General features: G+C 40.3%; 1 protein-coding gene across 4 annotated transcripts in view; it reads right to left on the reverse strand.

Annotated features, from left to right (window-relative positions):
* The window catches only part of ZMIZ1 (zinc finger MIZ-type containing 1), a 346,635-nt gene that overhangs the window by 113,093 nt on the left and 213,097 nt on the right, over positions 1-20,445 (reverse strand). For all 4 annotated transcript variants that reach the window (XM_065638909.1, XM_065638910.1, XM_065638911.1 and 1 more), the window contains one exon: positions 16,159-16,264. In XM_065638909.1, the coding sequence (XP_065494981.1) occupies positions 16,159-16,264 (106 nt within the window). The remainder of the gene's footprint in view (positions 1-16,158; positions 16,265-20,445) is intronic.

The following is a 20,445-nucleotide window of genomic DNA, read 5'->3' on the forward strand; positions in this document are numbered from 1 at the left end:
GTTTTTAACAGATTTAGTGAGAGGGCATCTGATCTCTTCCTAACCAAGTCAGCTGGCCCAAGCTGAATGTCCCGCTGAAAAAGAGTTTTTCTGCTGCAAAGATTAATTCTCAGTATTCCCATGATCAATAACTCCCATATGTTATCATTTAATACTGGTATCAGACGAGCAACTCAACTACATGAAGGCCAGCACAGATTTGGCTAAACAGCCAAAAAGCGTTTGTTTGCATGGCCTTGGATGACTAACAGCATTGGCTAGAAAATAAATAAATAAACAAAATGTGTTATGAAATTTTTCATTTTCTTTAACATTTTTCAACAAGCCCAGTGTAAATTCAAACTTAATGCCTTTTATAGTCACCAAAACCAGCAGGAAACAGAACGTATTCATAAAAATGCTTCATTTTGCACATAGTCAAAGCATGTGCAAAAATAAAAAACTGAATATAATCAACAGTTTATCTAGCGTATAAAGGACATCCAAAGAATAGAAGTAGTACGAGTAAATATCTATTTTATACGATTAAAATACTAAGTGCCATTAAGCTACGACACTTCTTGTGGTTCAGAATAAACCCATATGCTTGTAGCTAAGAACATAATAACTCTTAATTACGTAAATCAAGGCAATAGAAAAGATCCCTTGGTTTACATAGATTTGTGCAGCCACTTTCCATTGCTGAAGGATCCACTAAGTGGATTAATTGTCTCTGATCTCTGCACACTCAGATTAAGCTAACGATTTCCACAGGAAGCATTTTCTGCACTACAGCAAATGAAAACACTGTGAGGTGCTTTCCTTCCTTTTTTTTCACCTTCTTGGCCCAATGTGGGGGCTTTTGCATCCTGTCTGGCATATCCAGCTGCTCAGAACCTCTGAAAATCAGGACCTGAGTGAACATTATATACCCGTAGAGGGTGCCGGTCTGAACCAGAAAGGGATTGTAGTGATCTATTTTTAGGACAGAAATGTCACAGTCAATAGAGAGGCAAATATCCCGCTTCACTCTGCCCTGGAGTAACAGCTTTAAAGGTCAGAAAGCAGCGCTTTCTGGAGATACTCCACTTCAGCTTCTCTAACAAGAACACGCGATTAGCCTTTTGAATGAGAAAGTTATTTACCGACAGCGGGAGTACTTCAAACCGCAAGGACCCTGCACGTACGTACACTTTGCACGGTTGCTGCCACAAGCGCTTAAGAGATTTGCGTTGTTTCTTGGAGCCCACAGGACACCTCATGCTCCCACTCTCTGCAATGCGAGTATGAGAGACGGGTCGTACCACTTGTTCTTAACTGTCCCCTAACAGCAACCCCAGCAACAAAAAGACGATGAAAGGAAAAGAATGAAGAGTGGGAAATAGATTTGCTCCTCAAAGTACTCTCTCTAGTAGTCGGTAAATGACTGTTTTCTCTCTTCAACTGATTGTTTTTATATAATCTCAAATATTTATATTTATATTTAAGATGCTTCCAAACAAAGATTCCGAAGTCCTCATGCAAACAAGAGGCTGCATGGTGACTCTAAAAGCCACCCGCTGTCCCTTGAAGCATCGAGGGTAACTGAGAATGGAAATCCAGAGAGCTGGCTGTGAAAAGAGAGAGACGAGTCTATAGTGAAGCCCCAGCTGTAACTCAAGACCTCCTGTAGCATGTTCTAATCACAACTAAATCTGCCCACTTAGGTCATTATATTAGAAGTTCTACTGTAACCTGTTATCCATTTAGACAACTTTTATGTATAAAGTGACTGTGGCCCCACTTCGATCCTTCTGTTATCATGATAAGTGTTTCACATATAGTTTGACACTTTCATCCTGTTTAATATGCAAAATATGGAGATATGACTGGGGGAAAAAAAAAGAAAACTGGTAAAGGAATGTAGTGGTTTAAATGAACTAAATCATCATCCTAGGGAGTCACATGGGATGCAGTCAAGGAATACTCTACAAAAAAGTAAAAAAAAAAAAAAGACCGTTCAGGCTTGAGTTTTTCTTCTACTTTGCTGGCTGAGATGATGTCCACCAAAAAGACAATTTGTAGTATATTAATGAGAAAGTTGCCTGCGTGATGGACTGCTCCCATCCTTTAACTCCCCGCGCGCAGCTTCAGCAGTGCCAGTAGCTGCTCTGACTCTATGGGAAGGACCATGAGCTGCTACAGGAGAGAGGAGATACCGTGGGAGATGCCCAGGAGAGGAAAGCTGATGCTCTGTCACTCTCTTGTTAGAGACCAGTCCCTCATGCACTGTTCAACAGCTGCTCCCTCTCTCCTCCCTTTACCTCACCTAGCAACAGGAACCAAGTCAAACTGAAGCTCTGGCTTAACTTGCAAGCCACCTGGTTAGACCACGCTACTCTAGACCGTGAATATAGCTGCTAACTGGCATGAAATAAATGACATGACACAGACAAATACTGGCTACGAGGTTACCCATTCTCTGTCAAGGCAGCCTGCACAGGTAATGGAGCACTTTGCCAAAAGCAACAGCTTTCAGTCACCATTGGTGAAACTGATGGAGAAGTCATCAGTAGGGAAGGCTTTTTTTTTTTTTTTTTTTAAACCAAAGATATGAATACATAAATGAATACATGTCATTTTCTGGTATCTAAAGGAAGATGATTAAATTTAAGCTTTACACTCAGGCAATTACTAGGAAATAGTGATAAGTAGATAACGTACACATAAACAAAAAGTTGAATACCTTTTAAAACACAAGTCTTGATTTATTTAGCTCTCTTAGCTGTTTTTCTTTTTTGAACTTATAGGTGTTGATAACTTGATTAACTTCCTTTGCAGCCCCCAAGTCCCCATGGCTTGAGTTTTACCAAGTGGAAGAAACCTGATCTTTTGCAGAGCACCTCCCTGATTAATCCCTTGCTAGTCCATCAGGGCAACTTTACTGTGTCATTTAGGCAGGGAGCATAGTTAAAAGCACACAACTGGCCCCAGCTCATTTACGAAACGTGGCTGAAATTCCCATATGTGTGTTTCTGTGTAAGAAGTATCATGTTGTCCTTTATATCCCCAGAGGGAAAGTTCTTACTAGGCGCTTAATGATTCAAGGCCGAGAAATAATGAGTTATTTATTTATGACATCATACATTAAAATAACACACGAAACCAAAGGAATCAAAGCTTCTTATGTATGACAGACACTCTTCATTTAATACTCCTGTCTACATGCTTTCTTAATTCCTAGTTTTGTTATGAAAAGGAGTTAGTAATTGGGATTTCAGAGACTGGACGAAAGCATTCATTTCACGTGAGTGGCATCAGCAAAAACAAAGCTGAAAAGCTGACCGAGTTGGGCACAGTCCTGCCACACCGCACAGCACGCTGCATGGGGGAAATGTGCTTTAAAAATGCCACAGATCCAACTGTCGTGTTTGAGGTATTGTTAGCAAACACTCCAAGAAACTTCAACATACTGACACATGCCTTCACCACTGCAATTCAAATAAAAAGCCAGCAGGCAGACCTCAGAAGAACTGATGGAGCAAAGGGGGAGTTTAAACTCCTTCCCATCCACTAAATCATGCTTCGGACCAGCAGTGCTGTCCCTATTATTTGTTAGCTCAAAAATACTGATTCAGCAAAGAATTTAAGCATGTGCCTAAATTTAAGCAGTTTAATTAACTTTGACGTCAGTGAGCCTACTTGTGTGCTTATAATTAGATATGTGCTTGCTGAAGCAGAGCCCATCTGAATAGAATCTCGTTGATTTTAATTTGGCCCTTTGTCTTTGCCCCTCATTTATTCTTTGCAGTGACTGAAGGATTAGTGCTAAGGTTCTGATTCAGGAATGCACTTAAACAACTCATCTTCACTCACACCATGTAAAAAGAGGCTAAGCATGTCTCAGAAAATAAGCATAGGCCTTTCCTGAATAGCCATAGTGCTTTCTTGAATAACGACAATTTCACGATTGAAGAATGATGAGAGTTATTTAACTCATACTGTAAATTAGGTGGTACAGTCTTTCATTTTGTAAGTCAGATTTTTTTTTATAAGACAGAAAAAATCTTTTCCATTTACATTAAAAAAAAGGCAAAAAGTTGTGCTCCACGTACTATAAATGAAAATTTACAAGTAAGCAGCTACTTAACAGTGAAATTAATTTCATATAGGAATCCTTTTCACTGTTGTTAGTTCTTGCAGTGGGGAGGAGCCTGCTGTAAATGATTTATTTGTTCATTTGAACATTGGCTTTTAGGTCCCAGTATTCAGGATATTTTAAAGCCGTGTAAAAACAAACACAAAATAATAAAAGCATTAAAAAAACCAAACCAAAACACTGCATGAGGAGCGCGAAGAACACGAAAACCACTCATGCAGACAACAGAAATAACAGTTCAAGTCCCCAGAGGTCACAGGACAGGTAGGTGCCTCCATGGACACACCAGAGCAAAGCAGCAAGATCAAAGCCCCACGCCCTCCCCGCTGCTCTGCTGAACACCTCTACAGGAAAATCTGATGTCTTTTAACATGCCCATGCAATTGTATTCAGCACACAGATAGCATCTTCTACAAGCCTTTTAACTCTGATACTTCACCCCGTCCTTCTGTCTTTATGGCCTTTTAAAACCTGGAACACATGACAGTCATTATTAACTGCAAGCACATGGGGGAAGATGAAAACAGTAAGAAACCCAAGAAGTGAGCTCACTATGGAAAATTCTACAGAAAGAGCTACTCAAAATAAACAAGGAACCCCAAAGAGCACTTCTTCTGAAGACTCTGCCGTTATCACGATTCTCGTTTGTTATGCAGTCTGCATCAATGGTACTGGTAAATACACAGCTAAAATACCAACCAGTCTTTGGAAAATATTAATCGGAAATCCCATTTATTTCATGATTTTTCAGAAACTCCACTTACAACTCTGTGTGTGCTGTGAGACGGCTGGTCCTTCATTTACTCAAAACCAGTTGGCACATATCTAATGTTCTGCTTTCAAAACAACATTGAAAAAAATTTTTAAAAAGGTCCGGCCTCAAATTATGCTGAAGAGAAAGCTGATGATATAGAGAAACCAACTATCCCATCTACTTCATGAGTGCATCTGGAGACACAAAACCAGAATAAGAACATACAGGTTGGATTATTAAAGCAATATGCTTTAAGTGACAGAACTGATACAGTTCTTTTAAAGCCATTTAGTTTGTAAAGATAGGTTGATATATTTGGGTTGAAGGAGATGTATAATAAGAAAGATTCATTTAACTAGTGATTTTAGTTATGGGGTATTATTTGCTTATTAACTTGCACATGCCATACTTGAGAACCACATTATTGCCTGCCGATCTCACAAAGACTGGAATTTCCTGGACACATCTAGATTTTTCATCCTAAAATCTGTATTTTTAACCTGAGATTCAGGCTCTCCCACACTAACTCACTCATGGAGAATTTGCCAGCTTGCAGGCCGAGCAGGCACACGCTGCCCTTCTCCTCCACTCCCATATTGTGACCTCTCCCTTCTTTGCTCTGCATCTTTTTGTTGCATCAGTAAAAGGAATAGACCTCTATTTCAACTCTGTCATCTCTACTCTTTACCACTTTAAAAACTTACAAACAGCTGCCAAAAGAATGGACACTGTTTAATGTGCAGGACAGATGATGTTTGGTCTGGGCACACTGAAAACACCAAATCCATAATTTCTCACCATCCCGCGCAGCCAGCAACCAAGGCTTTCTCTCCAGAGAAGGAGAGACTTAGAGTTCAGAAAAGGTATCATTAACAAATAGTTCTTCTAGACATGGAACCTTAAAAAGTAATTCCAACATCGCTACAGAAGACAATTATTTCTGCATGCATGAGCTTCCTCAAGCATAGCTTTACATTTTCAATCTGTCTGCGACCTTTATAGCTTTATTGACCTCACGATAAGAGTTTTGGACAGAGAGATGAAAGGCAGATAAAAACATCACCTATGCAAATAAATACAACAACAGAACAATGATCCCTAACAGACTTTTTTTTTTTTCCTTCATCTTTGTAGACTAAGTGGCACCTGCAGAATAAACTGTTTCATTTTATGGGGCAATGCATATAATTAATATCTGGACATTCCAAGTTTCCAGTATGCTTTCAAACCACAGTCCAAATATATTTTATTCACAATAGATGCACATATAGGCTCGCATTCCTTCCAGATCCTCAGTTTAGTTTTATTTTCTTCTCTACGAAACAGAATGACTTGTATCATGCAGAGACTGTCAACCACGTATCAGTGTCAGCTTTTTGAAGACTATCCTTAGAGGTCATCATCATCTTTCTGTGGAGTTTTTTTTAAGACTATTTGATTGACAAGTTAAAGATTTAATTAAATGTGGGCCCAATATATTTCCCATCCTCCCTCAGTTTGAAAACATAACCCTCCCCAGAGTTGGAGGCTCTGGCTCTTCCACTCTCTCTGAGCGAAAGCACACATTTGTCACTGATGCACGAGGACGTGAGCTCTACCAGAGCAAGGAAACATGGGGAACACAGAACATACTTTCGGCTGTGGAAGCCTGGCAGTCTGTAGTGCTGACTGAACCAAAGCGGACTGTGCCAAGCCAGACATGGCAGTCAGGAGTTCCCCTCTGTTTTTCTAACATCACCTCCAATGTTTGCTACCCCACACATTACAACCAAAGGAAAAAAGCAAAACGTTGAAACGCCTCTGTGTATGTAGTTGTTCTAAAGGGATGCTGAAAACCACTTTGCTGTCCTTCATAAGGCCTTTCTGTTTGAAGCCCACCTCCTGCCAAGGACTCTACAGGACAACCGGCTGCTGAACTCCTCTGCTGAGTCGACTTCTTTGCCCTGACAAAGGGTTTGAGTTCTCATATGATCAATAAATTCACACCGTTTGAATTTTGGTGTGTGTCAGAATTACATGATAATCAATAACCAAAGGATCCCATTGAGCCTTCAGCAGCGGTTTGATGATCCACCAGTTTTGTGTCACCAGCTTAAGGACACTGCCCTCAGACGTTATTCTTGTTTCAAACCACAGCTTTCTGTCCCTTTAGTGGCACTGAACGGTTCTGCATGGGGGGATCATCCTGCTCACACAAAACAAACAGGCAACGCGGCACTTATTTCCACCCCTCTATCAAGACCCTCCAACAGGTGGACCAGTGCCCAGGTCCCTTGCCAAGCACAGAGCTTCACACGGCTGTCGGACACAAGCGCGAGCGGCGCAGGGGCAGCAGCTCTGTCCCACTGCGCTGCCACCGCCCGCCCGAGCAGCTTCTGCCTCTGGCACTGCAAGCTGGGAGAACAGCCAAATGAACACAGAATTCGCTCTAACTAAAGACGTTGTCTCGATCTATTATTTTTTCCCACACGCTGAAAGAAGAAAAAAAGAATCTCTCTTTTGGAAGAACAGGTTTTTTTTCTTTCTTCCATTCTGATAGACCACAATGTCAGCCTAGCCCTTCTCCAGCTCACAATGGTGCTCATCCCAAGTATCAGATGTGTATTTAGCTAAATTGAGTAAAATTTTAAATCAGAACTTAAAAACTATTTACTGTCCTGTAAAGCATGCTAGATGTTGTAACGGAACAGAGAAAAGAGGTTTACACAATTTTGGTTCTAACAGAAATCTACCTGAAGTCTTTGGTTTTGCTCTCAAGACAGCACAACAGTGACACAAGTGCAATATCTTGTTGGTTTTCCTTTGGTCAAGTCACAGTCACTGTAGTTACTGCTAATTATTTCAAACACACACATTTGGCTGTAATACTAGAAAACCTCTAAAGCAAAATGCTCTCATTGCTTGCAATGGTATGTGGCTTTTCAAGGTCCACTACGTCCACTCCAACATTCCCAATAGGAGACAGCAACTCTTATAAATTTCCAGCAATGTACATCTCAATATCTCATTTCAGACCAGTAGTGAGTCATTTTTCACACTGAGAACCTAGAGGTCTCTTCGGTTCTTTGCCTTAATTTAAATTGCTCCTGTAGTGAATACATGAATTCTTTTTCTATGATGGAAAGACAATATCTTCCAGAATGAGCAAGATTAATGTCATTTGGGTCTGACCAGACAATCATAGGGGAGACTATCACACAAGAAACAAATACCCTGCTTTGTACGTGGATGTTCAGTGTTCAATTTATCTCCTCAGAAGCAGCCCCTGTTTAGCCTTCTATTATTGAGTTCAAAGCCAATTCAGTAATATTTGCCTTTATAAATGTTTAATTTTATGTTTCCTGTGAGAGCTTTCTTTATAAGATGCACATTTTAAACCAGTCTATGAACCTGAAACCAAGGATCGGTGCCTGTGGCTGCAGGTTTGAATCTACAGAGACCTAAATGTGGCTTTGGGAAATGACAACACAAGTAAGCAGGATTAAAAAATCCGTAACTTGTTCTGTCCACTAAAATTAGTAACCTGAGTACACTTTAAATGCAGGTGTTTCTCAAAGAAATAAGGAATATATTGAATGGGTCTACAGGTGTTATTGATAACTGCTACAAAACATGATTTAGCATATACCGATGTGCCAGGAATAAATATGGAAAATATGGATTTATGAGGATATTAACAAAAGTTCACAATAAGACACAAATATCCTTGCAATTTTAATCAGACTATAAAAAAATAAAAAGAGTATTTACCTTGACATCCAGAAAACCTGCAGAGGAAAGCTAATTTGATGGTTTTCTTTAGATGTGCTATTGAAACTGAAGTTGAGACAAAAAGAATCCATAAAATGGTAACAATCCAGAAACCTTATCAAACATGAACATAATAACCTCTGCTGAGCTTCTCGGAGAAATAGCACATGTTATAAGGAACAATACTACATTTGTTTTGGGCATATATTAATTAACAGCCTCTTTAAATCCATTTTCTGTTTTTCTGTGGTCTTTCTCCTTGAATTCCCCGTCGTGAAGAGGCACAAAGACTAACAACACAAATTAGAACAATCTACGGTGATGAATTCTTATAATTCATTGATATATTATTATATATTTATATTATTATATATTTAAATGAATGTATTTTATCACATAGCACTTACATAAATACCTTGCTATTGCCATACATTAGCAGGTGTATTTGAACATGATGGAACACTAAAACACTTATTCAGCTAGACTTCTCAATATGGAAATCTCTCTTTTTAAAGAGAAATACTATATATAACGTCTTGTCTACTAACCAGCATGTTTCCCAGAGTGTCATCTCTAGAGTATCTGGAACAAGAACTTTTCTTAACAAGCTGACTACCTGCTGCAGAGAAACCTGCAGGAATTAGGAACGGATCTGCACTTTCAACCAGTGGAATCCCAAACTGTATTTAGGAGGTGAGCCCGCTGCCCTGGAGCTTGACGATCTGATCTGTTTGCACAGTTCGTGCTTTCGGTCGTTCAGCCCTCCAGCAGCAGAACAGGTACCAATCCCTGTCGAAGCTGCTCTTACTGTCCTCATAGCTGGACTCCTCACAAACTTCTCCGAATGCCTCCAAGACACACAGGCTGATAAAAGAGCACTGGCAGGGGCACACATTTGGATGTGTTGCAGCTCAAAGGGGAACACGTTCAGGACTGCGTGGTGTAAGCCAAGAAAAGGTAACTTGCAAAGGGCAAATGCCATTCTGAAGAGTTTGCTTTCTTATCTCCCACGAATATATGTACGTTTTCACAGCTGCCTCCCTTCTGACTTTCCATTTGTGACTTAACTCACGTTCAAAGGGACAGATATGTTACTCAAAACAACAACAGAACAGAAAACATCAAAATTTACACCAAGACCAAGCTCTTGTCTGCCTCTGTCACCAAATTTTCAGTTGCTCTCAGCACATATGTGGTCCCTGAAGCAGAAGACAGAAAACAGCGATAGAAATCAACAGAAATCTTCTCTGGAGAATGCCAACTCCAGTCCAAGTGAAAGTGTGTTTCACACACTGGGAAAAGATACCACCCAGGAATCGCACGATGAACTAATTCCCTGTACCATTCGAATCCACAGCGAAGTGAGCATTCAGGTAAGTACCAGCCTCATGAAAAGCCAAGGCACAGCCTAAGGAAACAGCAGAGCTAGCTTGTTGCTATAGCTGAGTCTCTGCAATTCTCCTAAGTGCTACAGTAAAGGCATTAGTGCAAAAATGTTCCAACCTGGCAACACAGTTTTACTGCTCCATCCTTCAAAGTCAGAATTGGTACCATGGTAACAAGGACCTGTCAAATGTCAAAAAGAACGGGTGAGATAAACCACCTGATATTTTAGCTAGACAGAATAAAGAAGCAGCAGCTCAGTCATGCAACCTCCTTTATAAACACAGGTGTTCAATTGCACAACAGAGCAGTGAAAGCCAAAAAGGAGTAAATTTCCGTTCCAGCAAAATGAGTCCCTAAAACTCACAAAGATGAAGAGGAATTGTCAAGCCAAGGATAATGAAAGTCGGACATAAGTATGATAGTTTTTCTTCTAAGAACAGAAGGCAGAGCCAGTGCCTCAGCGGGAGGCATCTCAGAGGAAGGGAACAGGAACAGCTCGAACAAGTGAGGTCCAGTGGGGAAGAGCATCTCTCATTCTGCAGCTCTTCAGATGCTCCATCTCAAGATGGTTGAGAGCTGACTCCTGACAAGTCTGCCGCGTGTCGGGTCAACCTGACAGAGGCTCAAGATACAGGATATAATTTTCCAAACTGGCGGTCTTTTAGAGTTTTGTTCTAAGTAAACTCATGGGCAAGACAAATGGGCGAAGTTCACTGTGTCTTCCTTGTGATCCCCTTTTCTGCAGTCGCTGTGAACGTGGCTGTCACAGACTACAGAGAGAGATGAATGCTGCTTGCCACTAAGCAGCAGTACTGACCGTGCTTCCCTTTGGCCAAGGGAATGCCCTGACTTCATTAGCAGAAACTAACAAAACTAACCCTGTAATCTGCATGAATTAATAATGAACTACTCATTTATTTGCAATATCCATACTATAAACCTTTATGAAAGAGAGCCTTAGGTGCAACAAAGGTATATCTTGCCAATACATGTTCCGGAACAGAATTATTTTATCTATACAACCACAAAGCATAAGTGTCCCAGCTGAAATCATGGCTCCACTGCACTGAATACATACCCACAGGGGAAGAGGTAGTTTCTGTCCTGCATAATATTGAATCTAATTAAACCAGACAAATAAGAGTGAGATGGAAGGTGTATTTTTATCCTTGCTTCAAAGATACAAAACTACAAAACAGAGAGCAAAGCAGCCAAGGGCACGCAGTGAGTATCTGTGCTAAGAGCTAGTAAGGGAACTGAGGGATCACCTGAAATGTAGCCAGTCTTCTGCATCAAAAGCCATTTCAGAAGGTAACAGCTAACAGAAAATGATACCTTTATTTTAATGAAGAGTGTCAAGTGGACAGTTTTAGGACACTAAGTACTACTAGATCAGACAGCTGCATGGAAATGTACCAAGAATTTAGAAATACACAGATAAAATGTTCTTAACCAGCTTTCAACTACATCAAGAACCACATTATACAGTCAGTTTCATACGTTTATTGGGTTTTACCTTTAAAAAGCAGTTTGATTTTCCATTTTCCTTTCCTCTGCTCCTTCTCTCTCCACTGTCATTTTAACTGAAAACCTATTCCAAATGCAACTGCCTTAACAGTTCAGAATTTCCCCCTTATTTCAATACTTTATTCAATTTACACCTATATGCTTTCTTGCCAACACCGTCCTGTAGCTTCATAGCTCTTCTTGTTCTATGTTATTTGTTAGTATTTACAGACATTTAATAACCCTGCTCAGCTTTCATTTAATGAACAACGTAAGCCAAGCTCTTCTACTCTGCTCTCATAAAGCTGCCTACTCATGCCTCTGATCAGCCACTTTGCTAAGCACAGGTACAGCACTTGTATTTCTCCTCCAGTCACGAGACCATTTTGACTTGACTAACTTGCTGAACATTTTTGGCGTGAGGCATAAGACTGACATTTTCTACGCTATTTCTTTCCAAATGCAGGCATGCTGATCATTTGGTCCCTTCAAGCTGGAGGGATGCCAGTGGCCTTGGCTGTAGTCACTTCCATTCTATACTTGTAATCCTTTTAGCCACCTCACTTTGTCCTGCCTCCACAGACGATGCGAGCTTTATTATCAGAAACTTTGGCAAAGTATTCATCCAGCCTTACGCTCTCCCACAATCTAGAGGTTATCCTTACTTTCTACCTTTTCCTCATTCACATTGAAGCCTCATTTCGTCTCTTCTCTCATTTCTGTAAGTTGGATAATACACAAAACCACACTTTGCCCAATCTATGCTATTGCTTTGAAACAAGGCAGTAAAACGTGCTAGATGATATACCCTAATCAGGATGTACCTTAGGTCTCAGTATCTTGTCCAGTGATGTTTTAACACCACCATTTTCGAGCACTCTCACTGCAAATGTCTTTGTTAACCCAGAGTCCAATTTATTCACAGCTTTGGTACCAGATCCACTAAGAACATCCCTATTATTTTACAGTTATATTACACCAACTAAAGCTAAATAAAAAAACCAAAACACAATGTAAAATCCTCAAATACTATAAAGTTTTAGCTTAGGCTTCATATAAAATTAAGATTACTAAGTAATACTGCTCTTGAAAAATAAAAACAAAAGCACACCAGACAGAGCCTTAGGGACTGAAAACAAAGCAATATCAAAAAGGGGTTGCTATCTCTGCTATCAAACATCTAACACTTAGCTGACCATCCAAGCTATCACAGCATTTGTTTGCTGTAGCTTCTCAGTGATAGGTAAAGTATCTTTTCTGCACAGTTCTGCCCTCGGGCAGAACTCCTCCCTCTCTCTTCTTACAGAGACACTGAACGCTGTCCTTTTCTGACAAAGCTCTCTGTATGATCTCATCCTGTCGTCCCCTTGTCTGGCCTCAGCTTGGCCTCCTGACAAAAGCAAAAGGAGCTACAAGAGCAATGAGATTCAGTAGCTCGATAAAGTATTTAAAAAAAAAAAAATTCAGAAGAGAAAGTTATTCCCCCTCTCTTTAAAAAACAAACAAACAAACAAAGGAACAAAAAAATCAGCCACAAACAACACAAACCCCAACACTCAGTTGGTGAACTCTGTTTTTTCTTGAATAGCAGACCTTAAAACAAAGCTACCAAGTCACTTAAAATCTTCTATGGAAAGGACAAAACGGCAGACAGCATGCTCAAGAAAGGTCCAAGCAAGCGCTATTCAGAAGGAAGGTCTCTTCAGGCAGAAAAACCCGAATATACAAGCACCCATGTGCCCACACACTAAAGCGCGACTGAGGCTGCTGCAGTGGGAAAGCAAATGAGCAGGCAGGTCACCTGCTGGGCCGTTCCCCATAGGTGTCACAACAAGGCAAAGGAATTTGCCGTGCAAGGTTTGGGGAGCAGCTGCCACCAAAAGAGACAGATATATTTTTAAAGGCTTTGTCATTTGTCTTCAGGGTGGGAAGCACTGTATTTGACCTCCTGCTGAGGCAGCAGCCCAGATGCAGCAGCACGGGCGAGCAGAATAAAAGGAGGCACGGCTATTATTTCAGGTACAAACACCAGAAAGCAGAGACAAAAGGCACAGTCATTAAATCATCATTACTATTTAAAAGCACACACGCGACAACTTTTTAATACTTCTCATGCCACACAGGTCTCCCCCTCAGGCCATTCTCTAAAACAATTTGTATTAGCTAATTGTTAACTATCTACACGGCCAAGTAAAACAAGGCAGACAAAGAAGCGCGACATCAAACACTGGCTCGGCACCACCAAACAGTGCTGGATGGGAGTCCCTGGAGAACAGGAGCAGGACTGTCAATTGTGCTGGGTCAGCCGCCTCTGCCAACCAGCAGACCTGAGGGACACCAGGCTGGGGTGGTCCCCCTGCTCCATCAGGGGATGTCTGCAGAAAAGTGACTGGAACAAGTGTTGAAGGTGTCTTTCAATAAAAGTAACAGAAAAAAAAAAAAAGAGTTACTCAAAACAACATGCGAGCATCCTTGACAACAACTTAAGCAAATAATGGAAGGTAGCTTTCAATGATGCACACTGTTTACAAAAAAAAGCAAAAGACAATCTCAACATTTTTACAAAAACCGAATGAGCAGACCCACTGTTACTTTGGAAATCAGAAAATGTTAATTCATTTAGATGTTGGAATTAACCTTTTTAAAAAGTCAGGATGACTTTGTAACACCAGTCTGTTAGTCTTTAAAGTTGCCCATTAAGTGATGTACCTCTTGCAGATCATATGTGAATGTGGCATACATGACATATCAGAAAACATGTTCTGGTATGCCCCAAAATATGAGTATTCAGTACGGACGAGCACTAAAAAACACAGTGTGGGCAGGCATGATGAAAGCCCAGGAATAACTAATGAAACAAATGTATACATGGTAAAAATAAAATAGTTGTGAAACCAAATATTTAAGATAATTGTAAGAAATCAGTTGTACATGCAGCTGGGAAGTAGGAAGCAAAGGATTGAGAAGCTTTTTAGAATACACTGAAAGACAAGCACATGTCTTCATTACCATCTTTCCCAGTATCGTATCTATTAACAATGGAAAGACTGAAATCTGTACAGATTGCTACTGTAATGAGTTGAAAAAATAGCATATATTCCCAAAAAGTAAGTACTGGTAGAAATTAGACACTGACATCGGGCTTTTCTACGATGTGAAGACTGATCAGTGGTTTTCAAGACTATCCCATCATCCAAGCCTAAAGGAAAAGGACTAAAAGATGAAAAGATCCAGAGATGACAACCTCACTTTCACTAACACAGATAGCCATACCCCTCAGGAAGAACTGGCAAGAGAGGGGTATCACTGCTTTTAATAGGTGTATTTTCAAAGTGAATAAAGTTTTAATGTCTCACTTAATGCACTCATAGTCAGAAATCCTCATTTGTCAAGCTTTAAAAAAAAAAAAAAAAAATCAAGAGGAGATGGATAGCGAAGAATTAGAGAAACTTACTAGAAATTCACACACACACACACCAAAAAAAAAAAAAAAAAAAAGAGGAGATCATGCCTGGTCAACTGAATGTTTTATCTTCCACACAGTTTTCCCAGATGAAAATCAATTAGTTTATTCAGTATTTAGTAAAATTAATGATCCCTTCCCATACAGAAGATAAATCAGTAAGTCCAGTGAATATGCCTTGATGTGAAAGGCACTTTTGCATGTGGAACTGCTTAGAGCACTTAGGACAAAAGATAGCCATGAGTAAAGAATTTTGGGGCTGATGAAAACTGAAAAGGAACATGAAAAGAAGTGTTAACAACCCAATCAGTTGACTACAAATTACTGTTTCAGAAGAAGGTAACCTTTTGTGGTGTTCTAAACCAGGGACTGCCTACCAGTTTAGTACTAAGCAGAAAAGTTATCCACGCTCAGTCTGAAACAGAACAGTTTTCTGCCTGTTTTCCAAGCCAGTGCACATTATGTTGACATTCATCAGCTAAGAAAAGGAGAACCAGAATTAAATGCTCCAGTTAAATCAAACATGTGAGAAGCAGAAAGACTCTAAAGTGCATTTTCTGCTTGTACTACACAGAGGAGCAACAGCAATACATCGTGATCAAGTATTGCTACTTGATCAGAGCTCTATAACAGATTATTGCTGTAAAATACTGGAAAAATGGCTACTTAATACTACACCAATAGGATTGCCACCTACTCTTGGCTCACGATTCTAAAGCTAATAACTATATGTATGAGAAACCATGGTACTTCTTTGCACAGACATATGCAGTCAAGGAATAAAAGTCTGGCAACAGAGGAATCAGGGAGTGCAGAATGAATGTGAAAGGTTTGGAGGTTGACACATGACAGAAAATCAATGGTTTACCAAGATGGAGGGGCCTGAGTGTGTTCATTCCCACCATGAAATTACTGAACATCAGTGCTTCGGGAAGTAACATTTCATCTATAAGCTCAAACAGGGCAACAAATACACTAGTCAGGGAAAACATAAATTTTCAAAATCATGTATCCTCAGAAAAGCAGGCCATTGAAATGCTAAAAGCACCAGCACTATTTACCATCGAATACATGTTTGGGTTTGGTTTTGTTTTTAAAGAATGCAAGACAGTACCAGGTCACATTTATTCAGAATATAACCATCCAAGAATCAGTAATACACCAAAAAAAGGCTTTTCCTACCAGCTGATTTTGGAGTGAATTTGTCCCTGTTGGCTGCACATACTGCCAGTAGCCTGTATCCAAGATCCAAGTCAAATCCTTGCTGAGCTGCCACTCGACTAACCACCTGCAAAGAGAGAAAACTTCATTAGGGGTTACTTGAGCTCTTTGCAAAGTTACATTAACCTGCTTATCAGCACTAATGTTGGGCAACTGCATCTGCTGTGATATCCACAGAACAACAATGGGAACAAATACGGTATGAGGCATTACTCTTCGGTAGTTTCCAGTGCAAGCACAGCAAACTGAACACAGGGGTCTTCTGGTCATCTGGTTCTTCAACCCCTTGACCTGGTAGTTGCGTGAAAGTTGGAGAGAAAAAGCTTTTCCAGAGGAAATAACGCAAAAGAAATGTACGCAAACATTGTACAGAATAAATTTTACTGTACTTGAGACTTGGGGATGAGAAGTCCCTCAGTGTCTGTCTCTGTGTCACAAGCAGTTCCCGACCCTGTTCCCAAGAGCGGTGCCCCAGGTCCTTTTGGTTGAAACGCCCTCCACACCAACGGGAGCTTCTCCGGCGCTGTGATCGCTGGCGCAGTCGCTGCATTTCAACAATACCATGTTCGGAAGCACATTTACTACAGTTTTAGAATAAACAGGCCTATGCGAGAGGTATTTGCCAAACACATTAGATAGGGAAAGATGATATTTTTGTTTCCTTTTATTTTATTTTTGGGGGGGCAGCTTCTGCAAATGTGAGCTGATCTAGAAAGACTAGCAAAAACTAGGCAAATCAAAGGCTGGAGGTTAAGGATTAAAAGCAGTCAACTGTTTCTCCAGGCCAGCAACTCAGCTATCAGCCAAGAATGTTTCCTCATGAAAGTCTGGCTAGGATAAATACAATCCTGTCGTCATTCTGGCAAACTATGCTGAAGTTATACGCAGCAGAGCTTTTATGTTGGTTTCTAGTGGCACAAGATGACTTCGGACTCAGAGGTACAGATAAAACAGGTTTTTCTTAACGCTGCCATTACTGCTTTGCATTGAAACAACGGTCAAGGAACTCCACAAGAAACAGAACGCCATTTCCTTGGGTGAGGCAAAAGGAAGTCCCTATCCTAAATAGCTTACAATACAAGAAAATACCCTTTTCCCACTGCTATATCCACCTGAAAGCTTCTTTCTAAATTAATGACCGTGCAATTCTCTGTGTTCAGGACTGGTTCCCCTCAAAAAAACAGCAGTACAGAACAGAGTGAAGAACCTACATATGCGATAGCCTACAAATGGTAAATAAATGCACTATTCTGCCCTACGTACTCAACACTATTACATGCAGATTACTGTTTGGAACTTTTTCCAATATTCACTTTTCCTAATATACACTTTTCCTAATTAACAATAAAGAATCAAATTTCTCTCTTAAGAAAGAACTATCATGGATAAAGTTTCCAGGTAGACTTTTGTTGTTTCTGTTGTTCCTATTAATTTACAATTTACCAATTCACACTAATTTATCAGGTGGAAGTGTCCCCTCCTTATTTTCTCTTAACCCTCCCCTCTCAAAATTGAGCAGTGCAGAGCTTCAGGGAAATGAAATGAGAATTTGGGATAATCAGTACAATAATACACAAACATAGAACACATCTACTGTTTTTATTTCCTGTTTCTCTTTACAACTACAGCTCTAAGTTTTAAATAGGAAACAAAAAATTATTTGTGAGAAAGAATGCAATTATCACGAAACATTTCCAACTTGGTAGATCAGCCTTTAATCCTTTACACTTGAAAGTCTGATTGTTATTAATATCCCAGCTAAGACTCTGGATCCAAACTTGCTCAAAACAGGATTAAACAAACAAACAAACCAACCCACAAACAAACCCCCCCAAACCAAACCAACAAAACCCCACAACCCACAACATAAAGAACAACAAGATCTCTCGTATTTCAGGCTAAGTTAGCAATAGGAGTGCAGACTGGTGGGCTACTATGAGATCTGGAGGACACTTACATGCTTGGAAATCAAACTGTTCCCCTTTCCTACTTGCAGACTGACAGGCGGGCGTTAGGGATCAGTAGGAAGCAGGGAGAAAGCTCCTCTGAAAAAAATGTCTTGTTAAAGGCTCCTGTGGGCATGTCTCATTAATGTGTAAACATTATTTACACTTCTTTAGGCATCACCTATACTATCACAGAGGAACGTATTTCAGGGTGCTATTCAGGTCTGTAAAATAAAGGAGAAAGGGCTGTCCCCGTTTTCTCTTTTGAAAAAGCACATTATCATCGAACTATTCATTTTGAAACTGGACAGGAGGGCAGATACACCTGCTCATCCGTGAGCACATGGAACCTTAAGAAACACATTGGCTGCCTGTATGTTTGGTTCATTTTACAACACAAAGCGACAAGTACAGAGACCCTGCTGGCCAGAGGCCAAGTCGCTGCTCTCGACTGACATCTTGCTAATTATGGAAGAAATTCTACAAGGCAACTCAGGAAATACAGAGAATTGTAAACCCCTGAGCCCATGAAAGCCAATCTATGATTGCAATGCCTTCACTGAATAGATTATAAATTCTAGGTCAGTCCAAGTCCTAACAACAGTCGCACTGCTACTCATTGCTCAAGTTTTTCATGAAAAATGCGGAGGAAAAAAAAAATTGCAAATTTGTTTTACTTCAAACAAACAAACAAAACTATCTAAATTTGAAAGAAAGTGCTTCCACTGACGAACTGTACAAAAACCCGTTCTGCCTCTCAAAAGAGCAACAACAAAACCTTCAGCTACTTGATAGAAAACAGACATTTCTAATAAGACTTCCCTTTTGCCAAGAGTAATTTTCCACCTAAATTTTCTTCTACGCACTCTGCTAAATGCAGAAAGAGGCTCTGCAAAACAAACTGGTAGAAGCATGTTCAAAAGGACTTTCTCTGGGCCCTTCTCCCCCCGCCCTTGGCTTTTGTACACTGTTCCTCAGCGACCCCCTTGGTCAACACAAATAGGGTAGTTCACTTTTTACTCCCAGTTTCTTCATAGGCTCAAAAATTTTTCCATTAACTGCATTTAAATTTTTTCTTTGGATTGTGATAGCTGAAGACTTACTTTTATTTCAAAATGCAAGTCAAACAGAACAGATTGTCTGTCCTCCAAAGACCCTCTTTCAGGTTGCCTACTGAAGTCAGACGCTGCTCACACGGTACGTGGAAGGTTTTCCTCCGGTGACCCTGTATGCAAGGGACCTCCTGGCCTTTTAAATTAACATTGAGATTTCTCAGAAACAAGGTGACAAATGCGTCATAGGAACATGATCCAGAAAACGCAAGGAACTAACTACAAGACATTTGGTAAGTTTAATATATTCAAGTCAGCAGACCCTGCTGAAATTTACCTTCCAGTGCCTCAAAGGAACTAACGCTGGCAAGCCTTGTAAATGCTAATGATTATCTTCTGGAATTCATTCAAGACAGAGACCTTGGAGGCACAGCAAATCTCTCGTTTTAAGATGGTAAAAAGGTGAATCTCAGAAATTACAGGTACCTGGACAGACAACAAAACAAAACCCAGGCCAATGACATGTACGAAGTACTATAGATGGGAAAGAAAAATCAAATGCCCAAACAGAAAATGAGGAACACACAACAGAATTCATCTGCTCAGTATACAAGTGACTATGGATAAGTACTGGGAAAACGTTCCAGACATTAAAGATCATCAAGCACTAGCACAGGCTACTATCAGTCCCTGGAATTCAAGGGGCAAGAGAATTTATAGTAGACCAGAAAATACCTATATGACATCCCAGCCTGGGGAAGAAGCGTATACACCATGTTCCCTTAGGTCCATTCCAAGCCCAATCTCAGTGATTCCAGACACCTGCTGCTGACTGGAGCCACCCAGCTCATGCTGAACCTTGTCCCAGGAGCTCTGCAAGTGCAAAACCTTCTCTGATTTCAGTCTTACTCAGGTAATAGCACTGATCAGATGGGATCGTGTCAACACAGTTTCAATTATCCATTCAACGTTACATCCAAGTGATATGACACCACTGGCAAACAGGCTTTCTCTAACTGCTAGTTCAAGCTGAGCATCAGCAAAAATTCAGACAACATCCAGGCAGCACCACGTGTTCAACCACGACTTCATTCCGCAATGCTGTGCATGCATCTCAGTTGACCTAAGCATACATGCCATAAAATTCCATTGAAAAGTAATGCATTCAAAAAACATAATAGATCTGATACCACAATCATAAATTGAGATGATCAACCTTTATTATGTTTGAGAGAGGTGCTTGGCCAGCC

The sequence above is a fragment of the Caloenas nicobarica genome, chromosome 7 (genome assembly GCF_036013445.1).
Source record: "Caloenas nicobarica isolate bCalNic1 chromosome 7, bCalNic1.hap1, whole genome shotgun sequence".
NCBI lineage: Eukaryota > Metazoa > Chordata > Aves > Columbiformes > Columbidae > Caloenas > Caloenas nicobarica.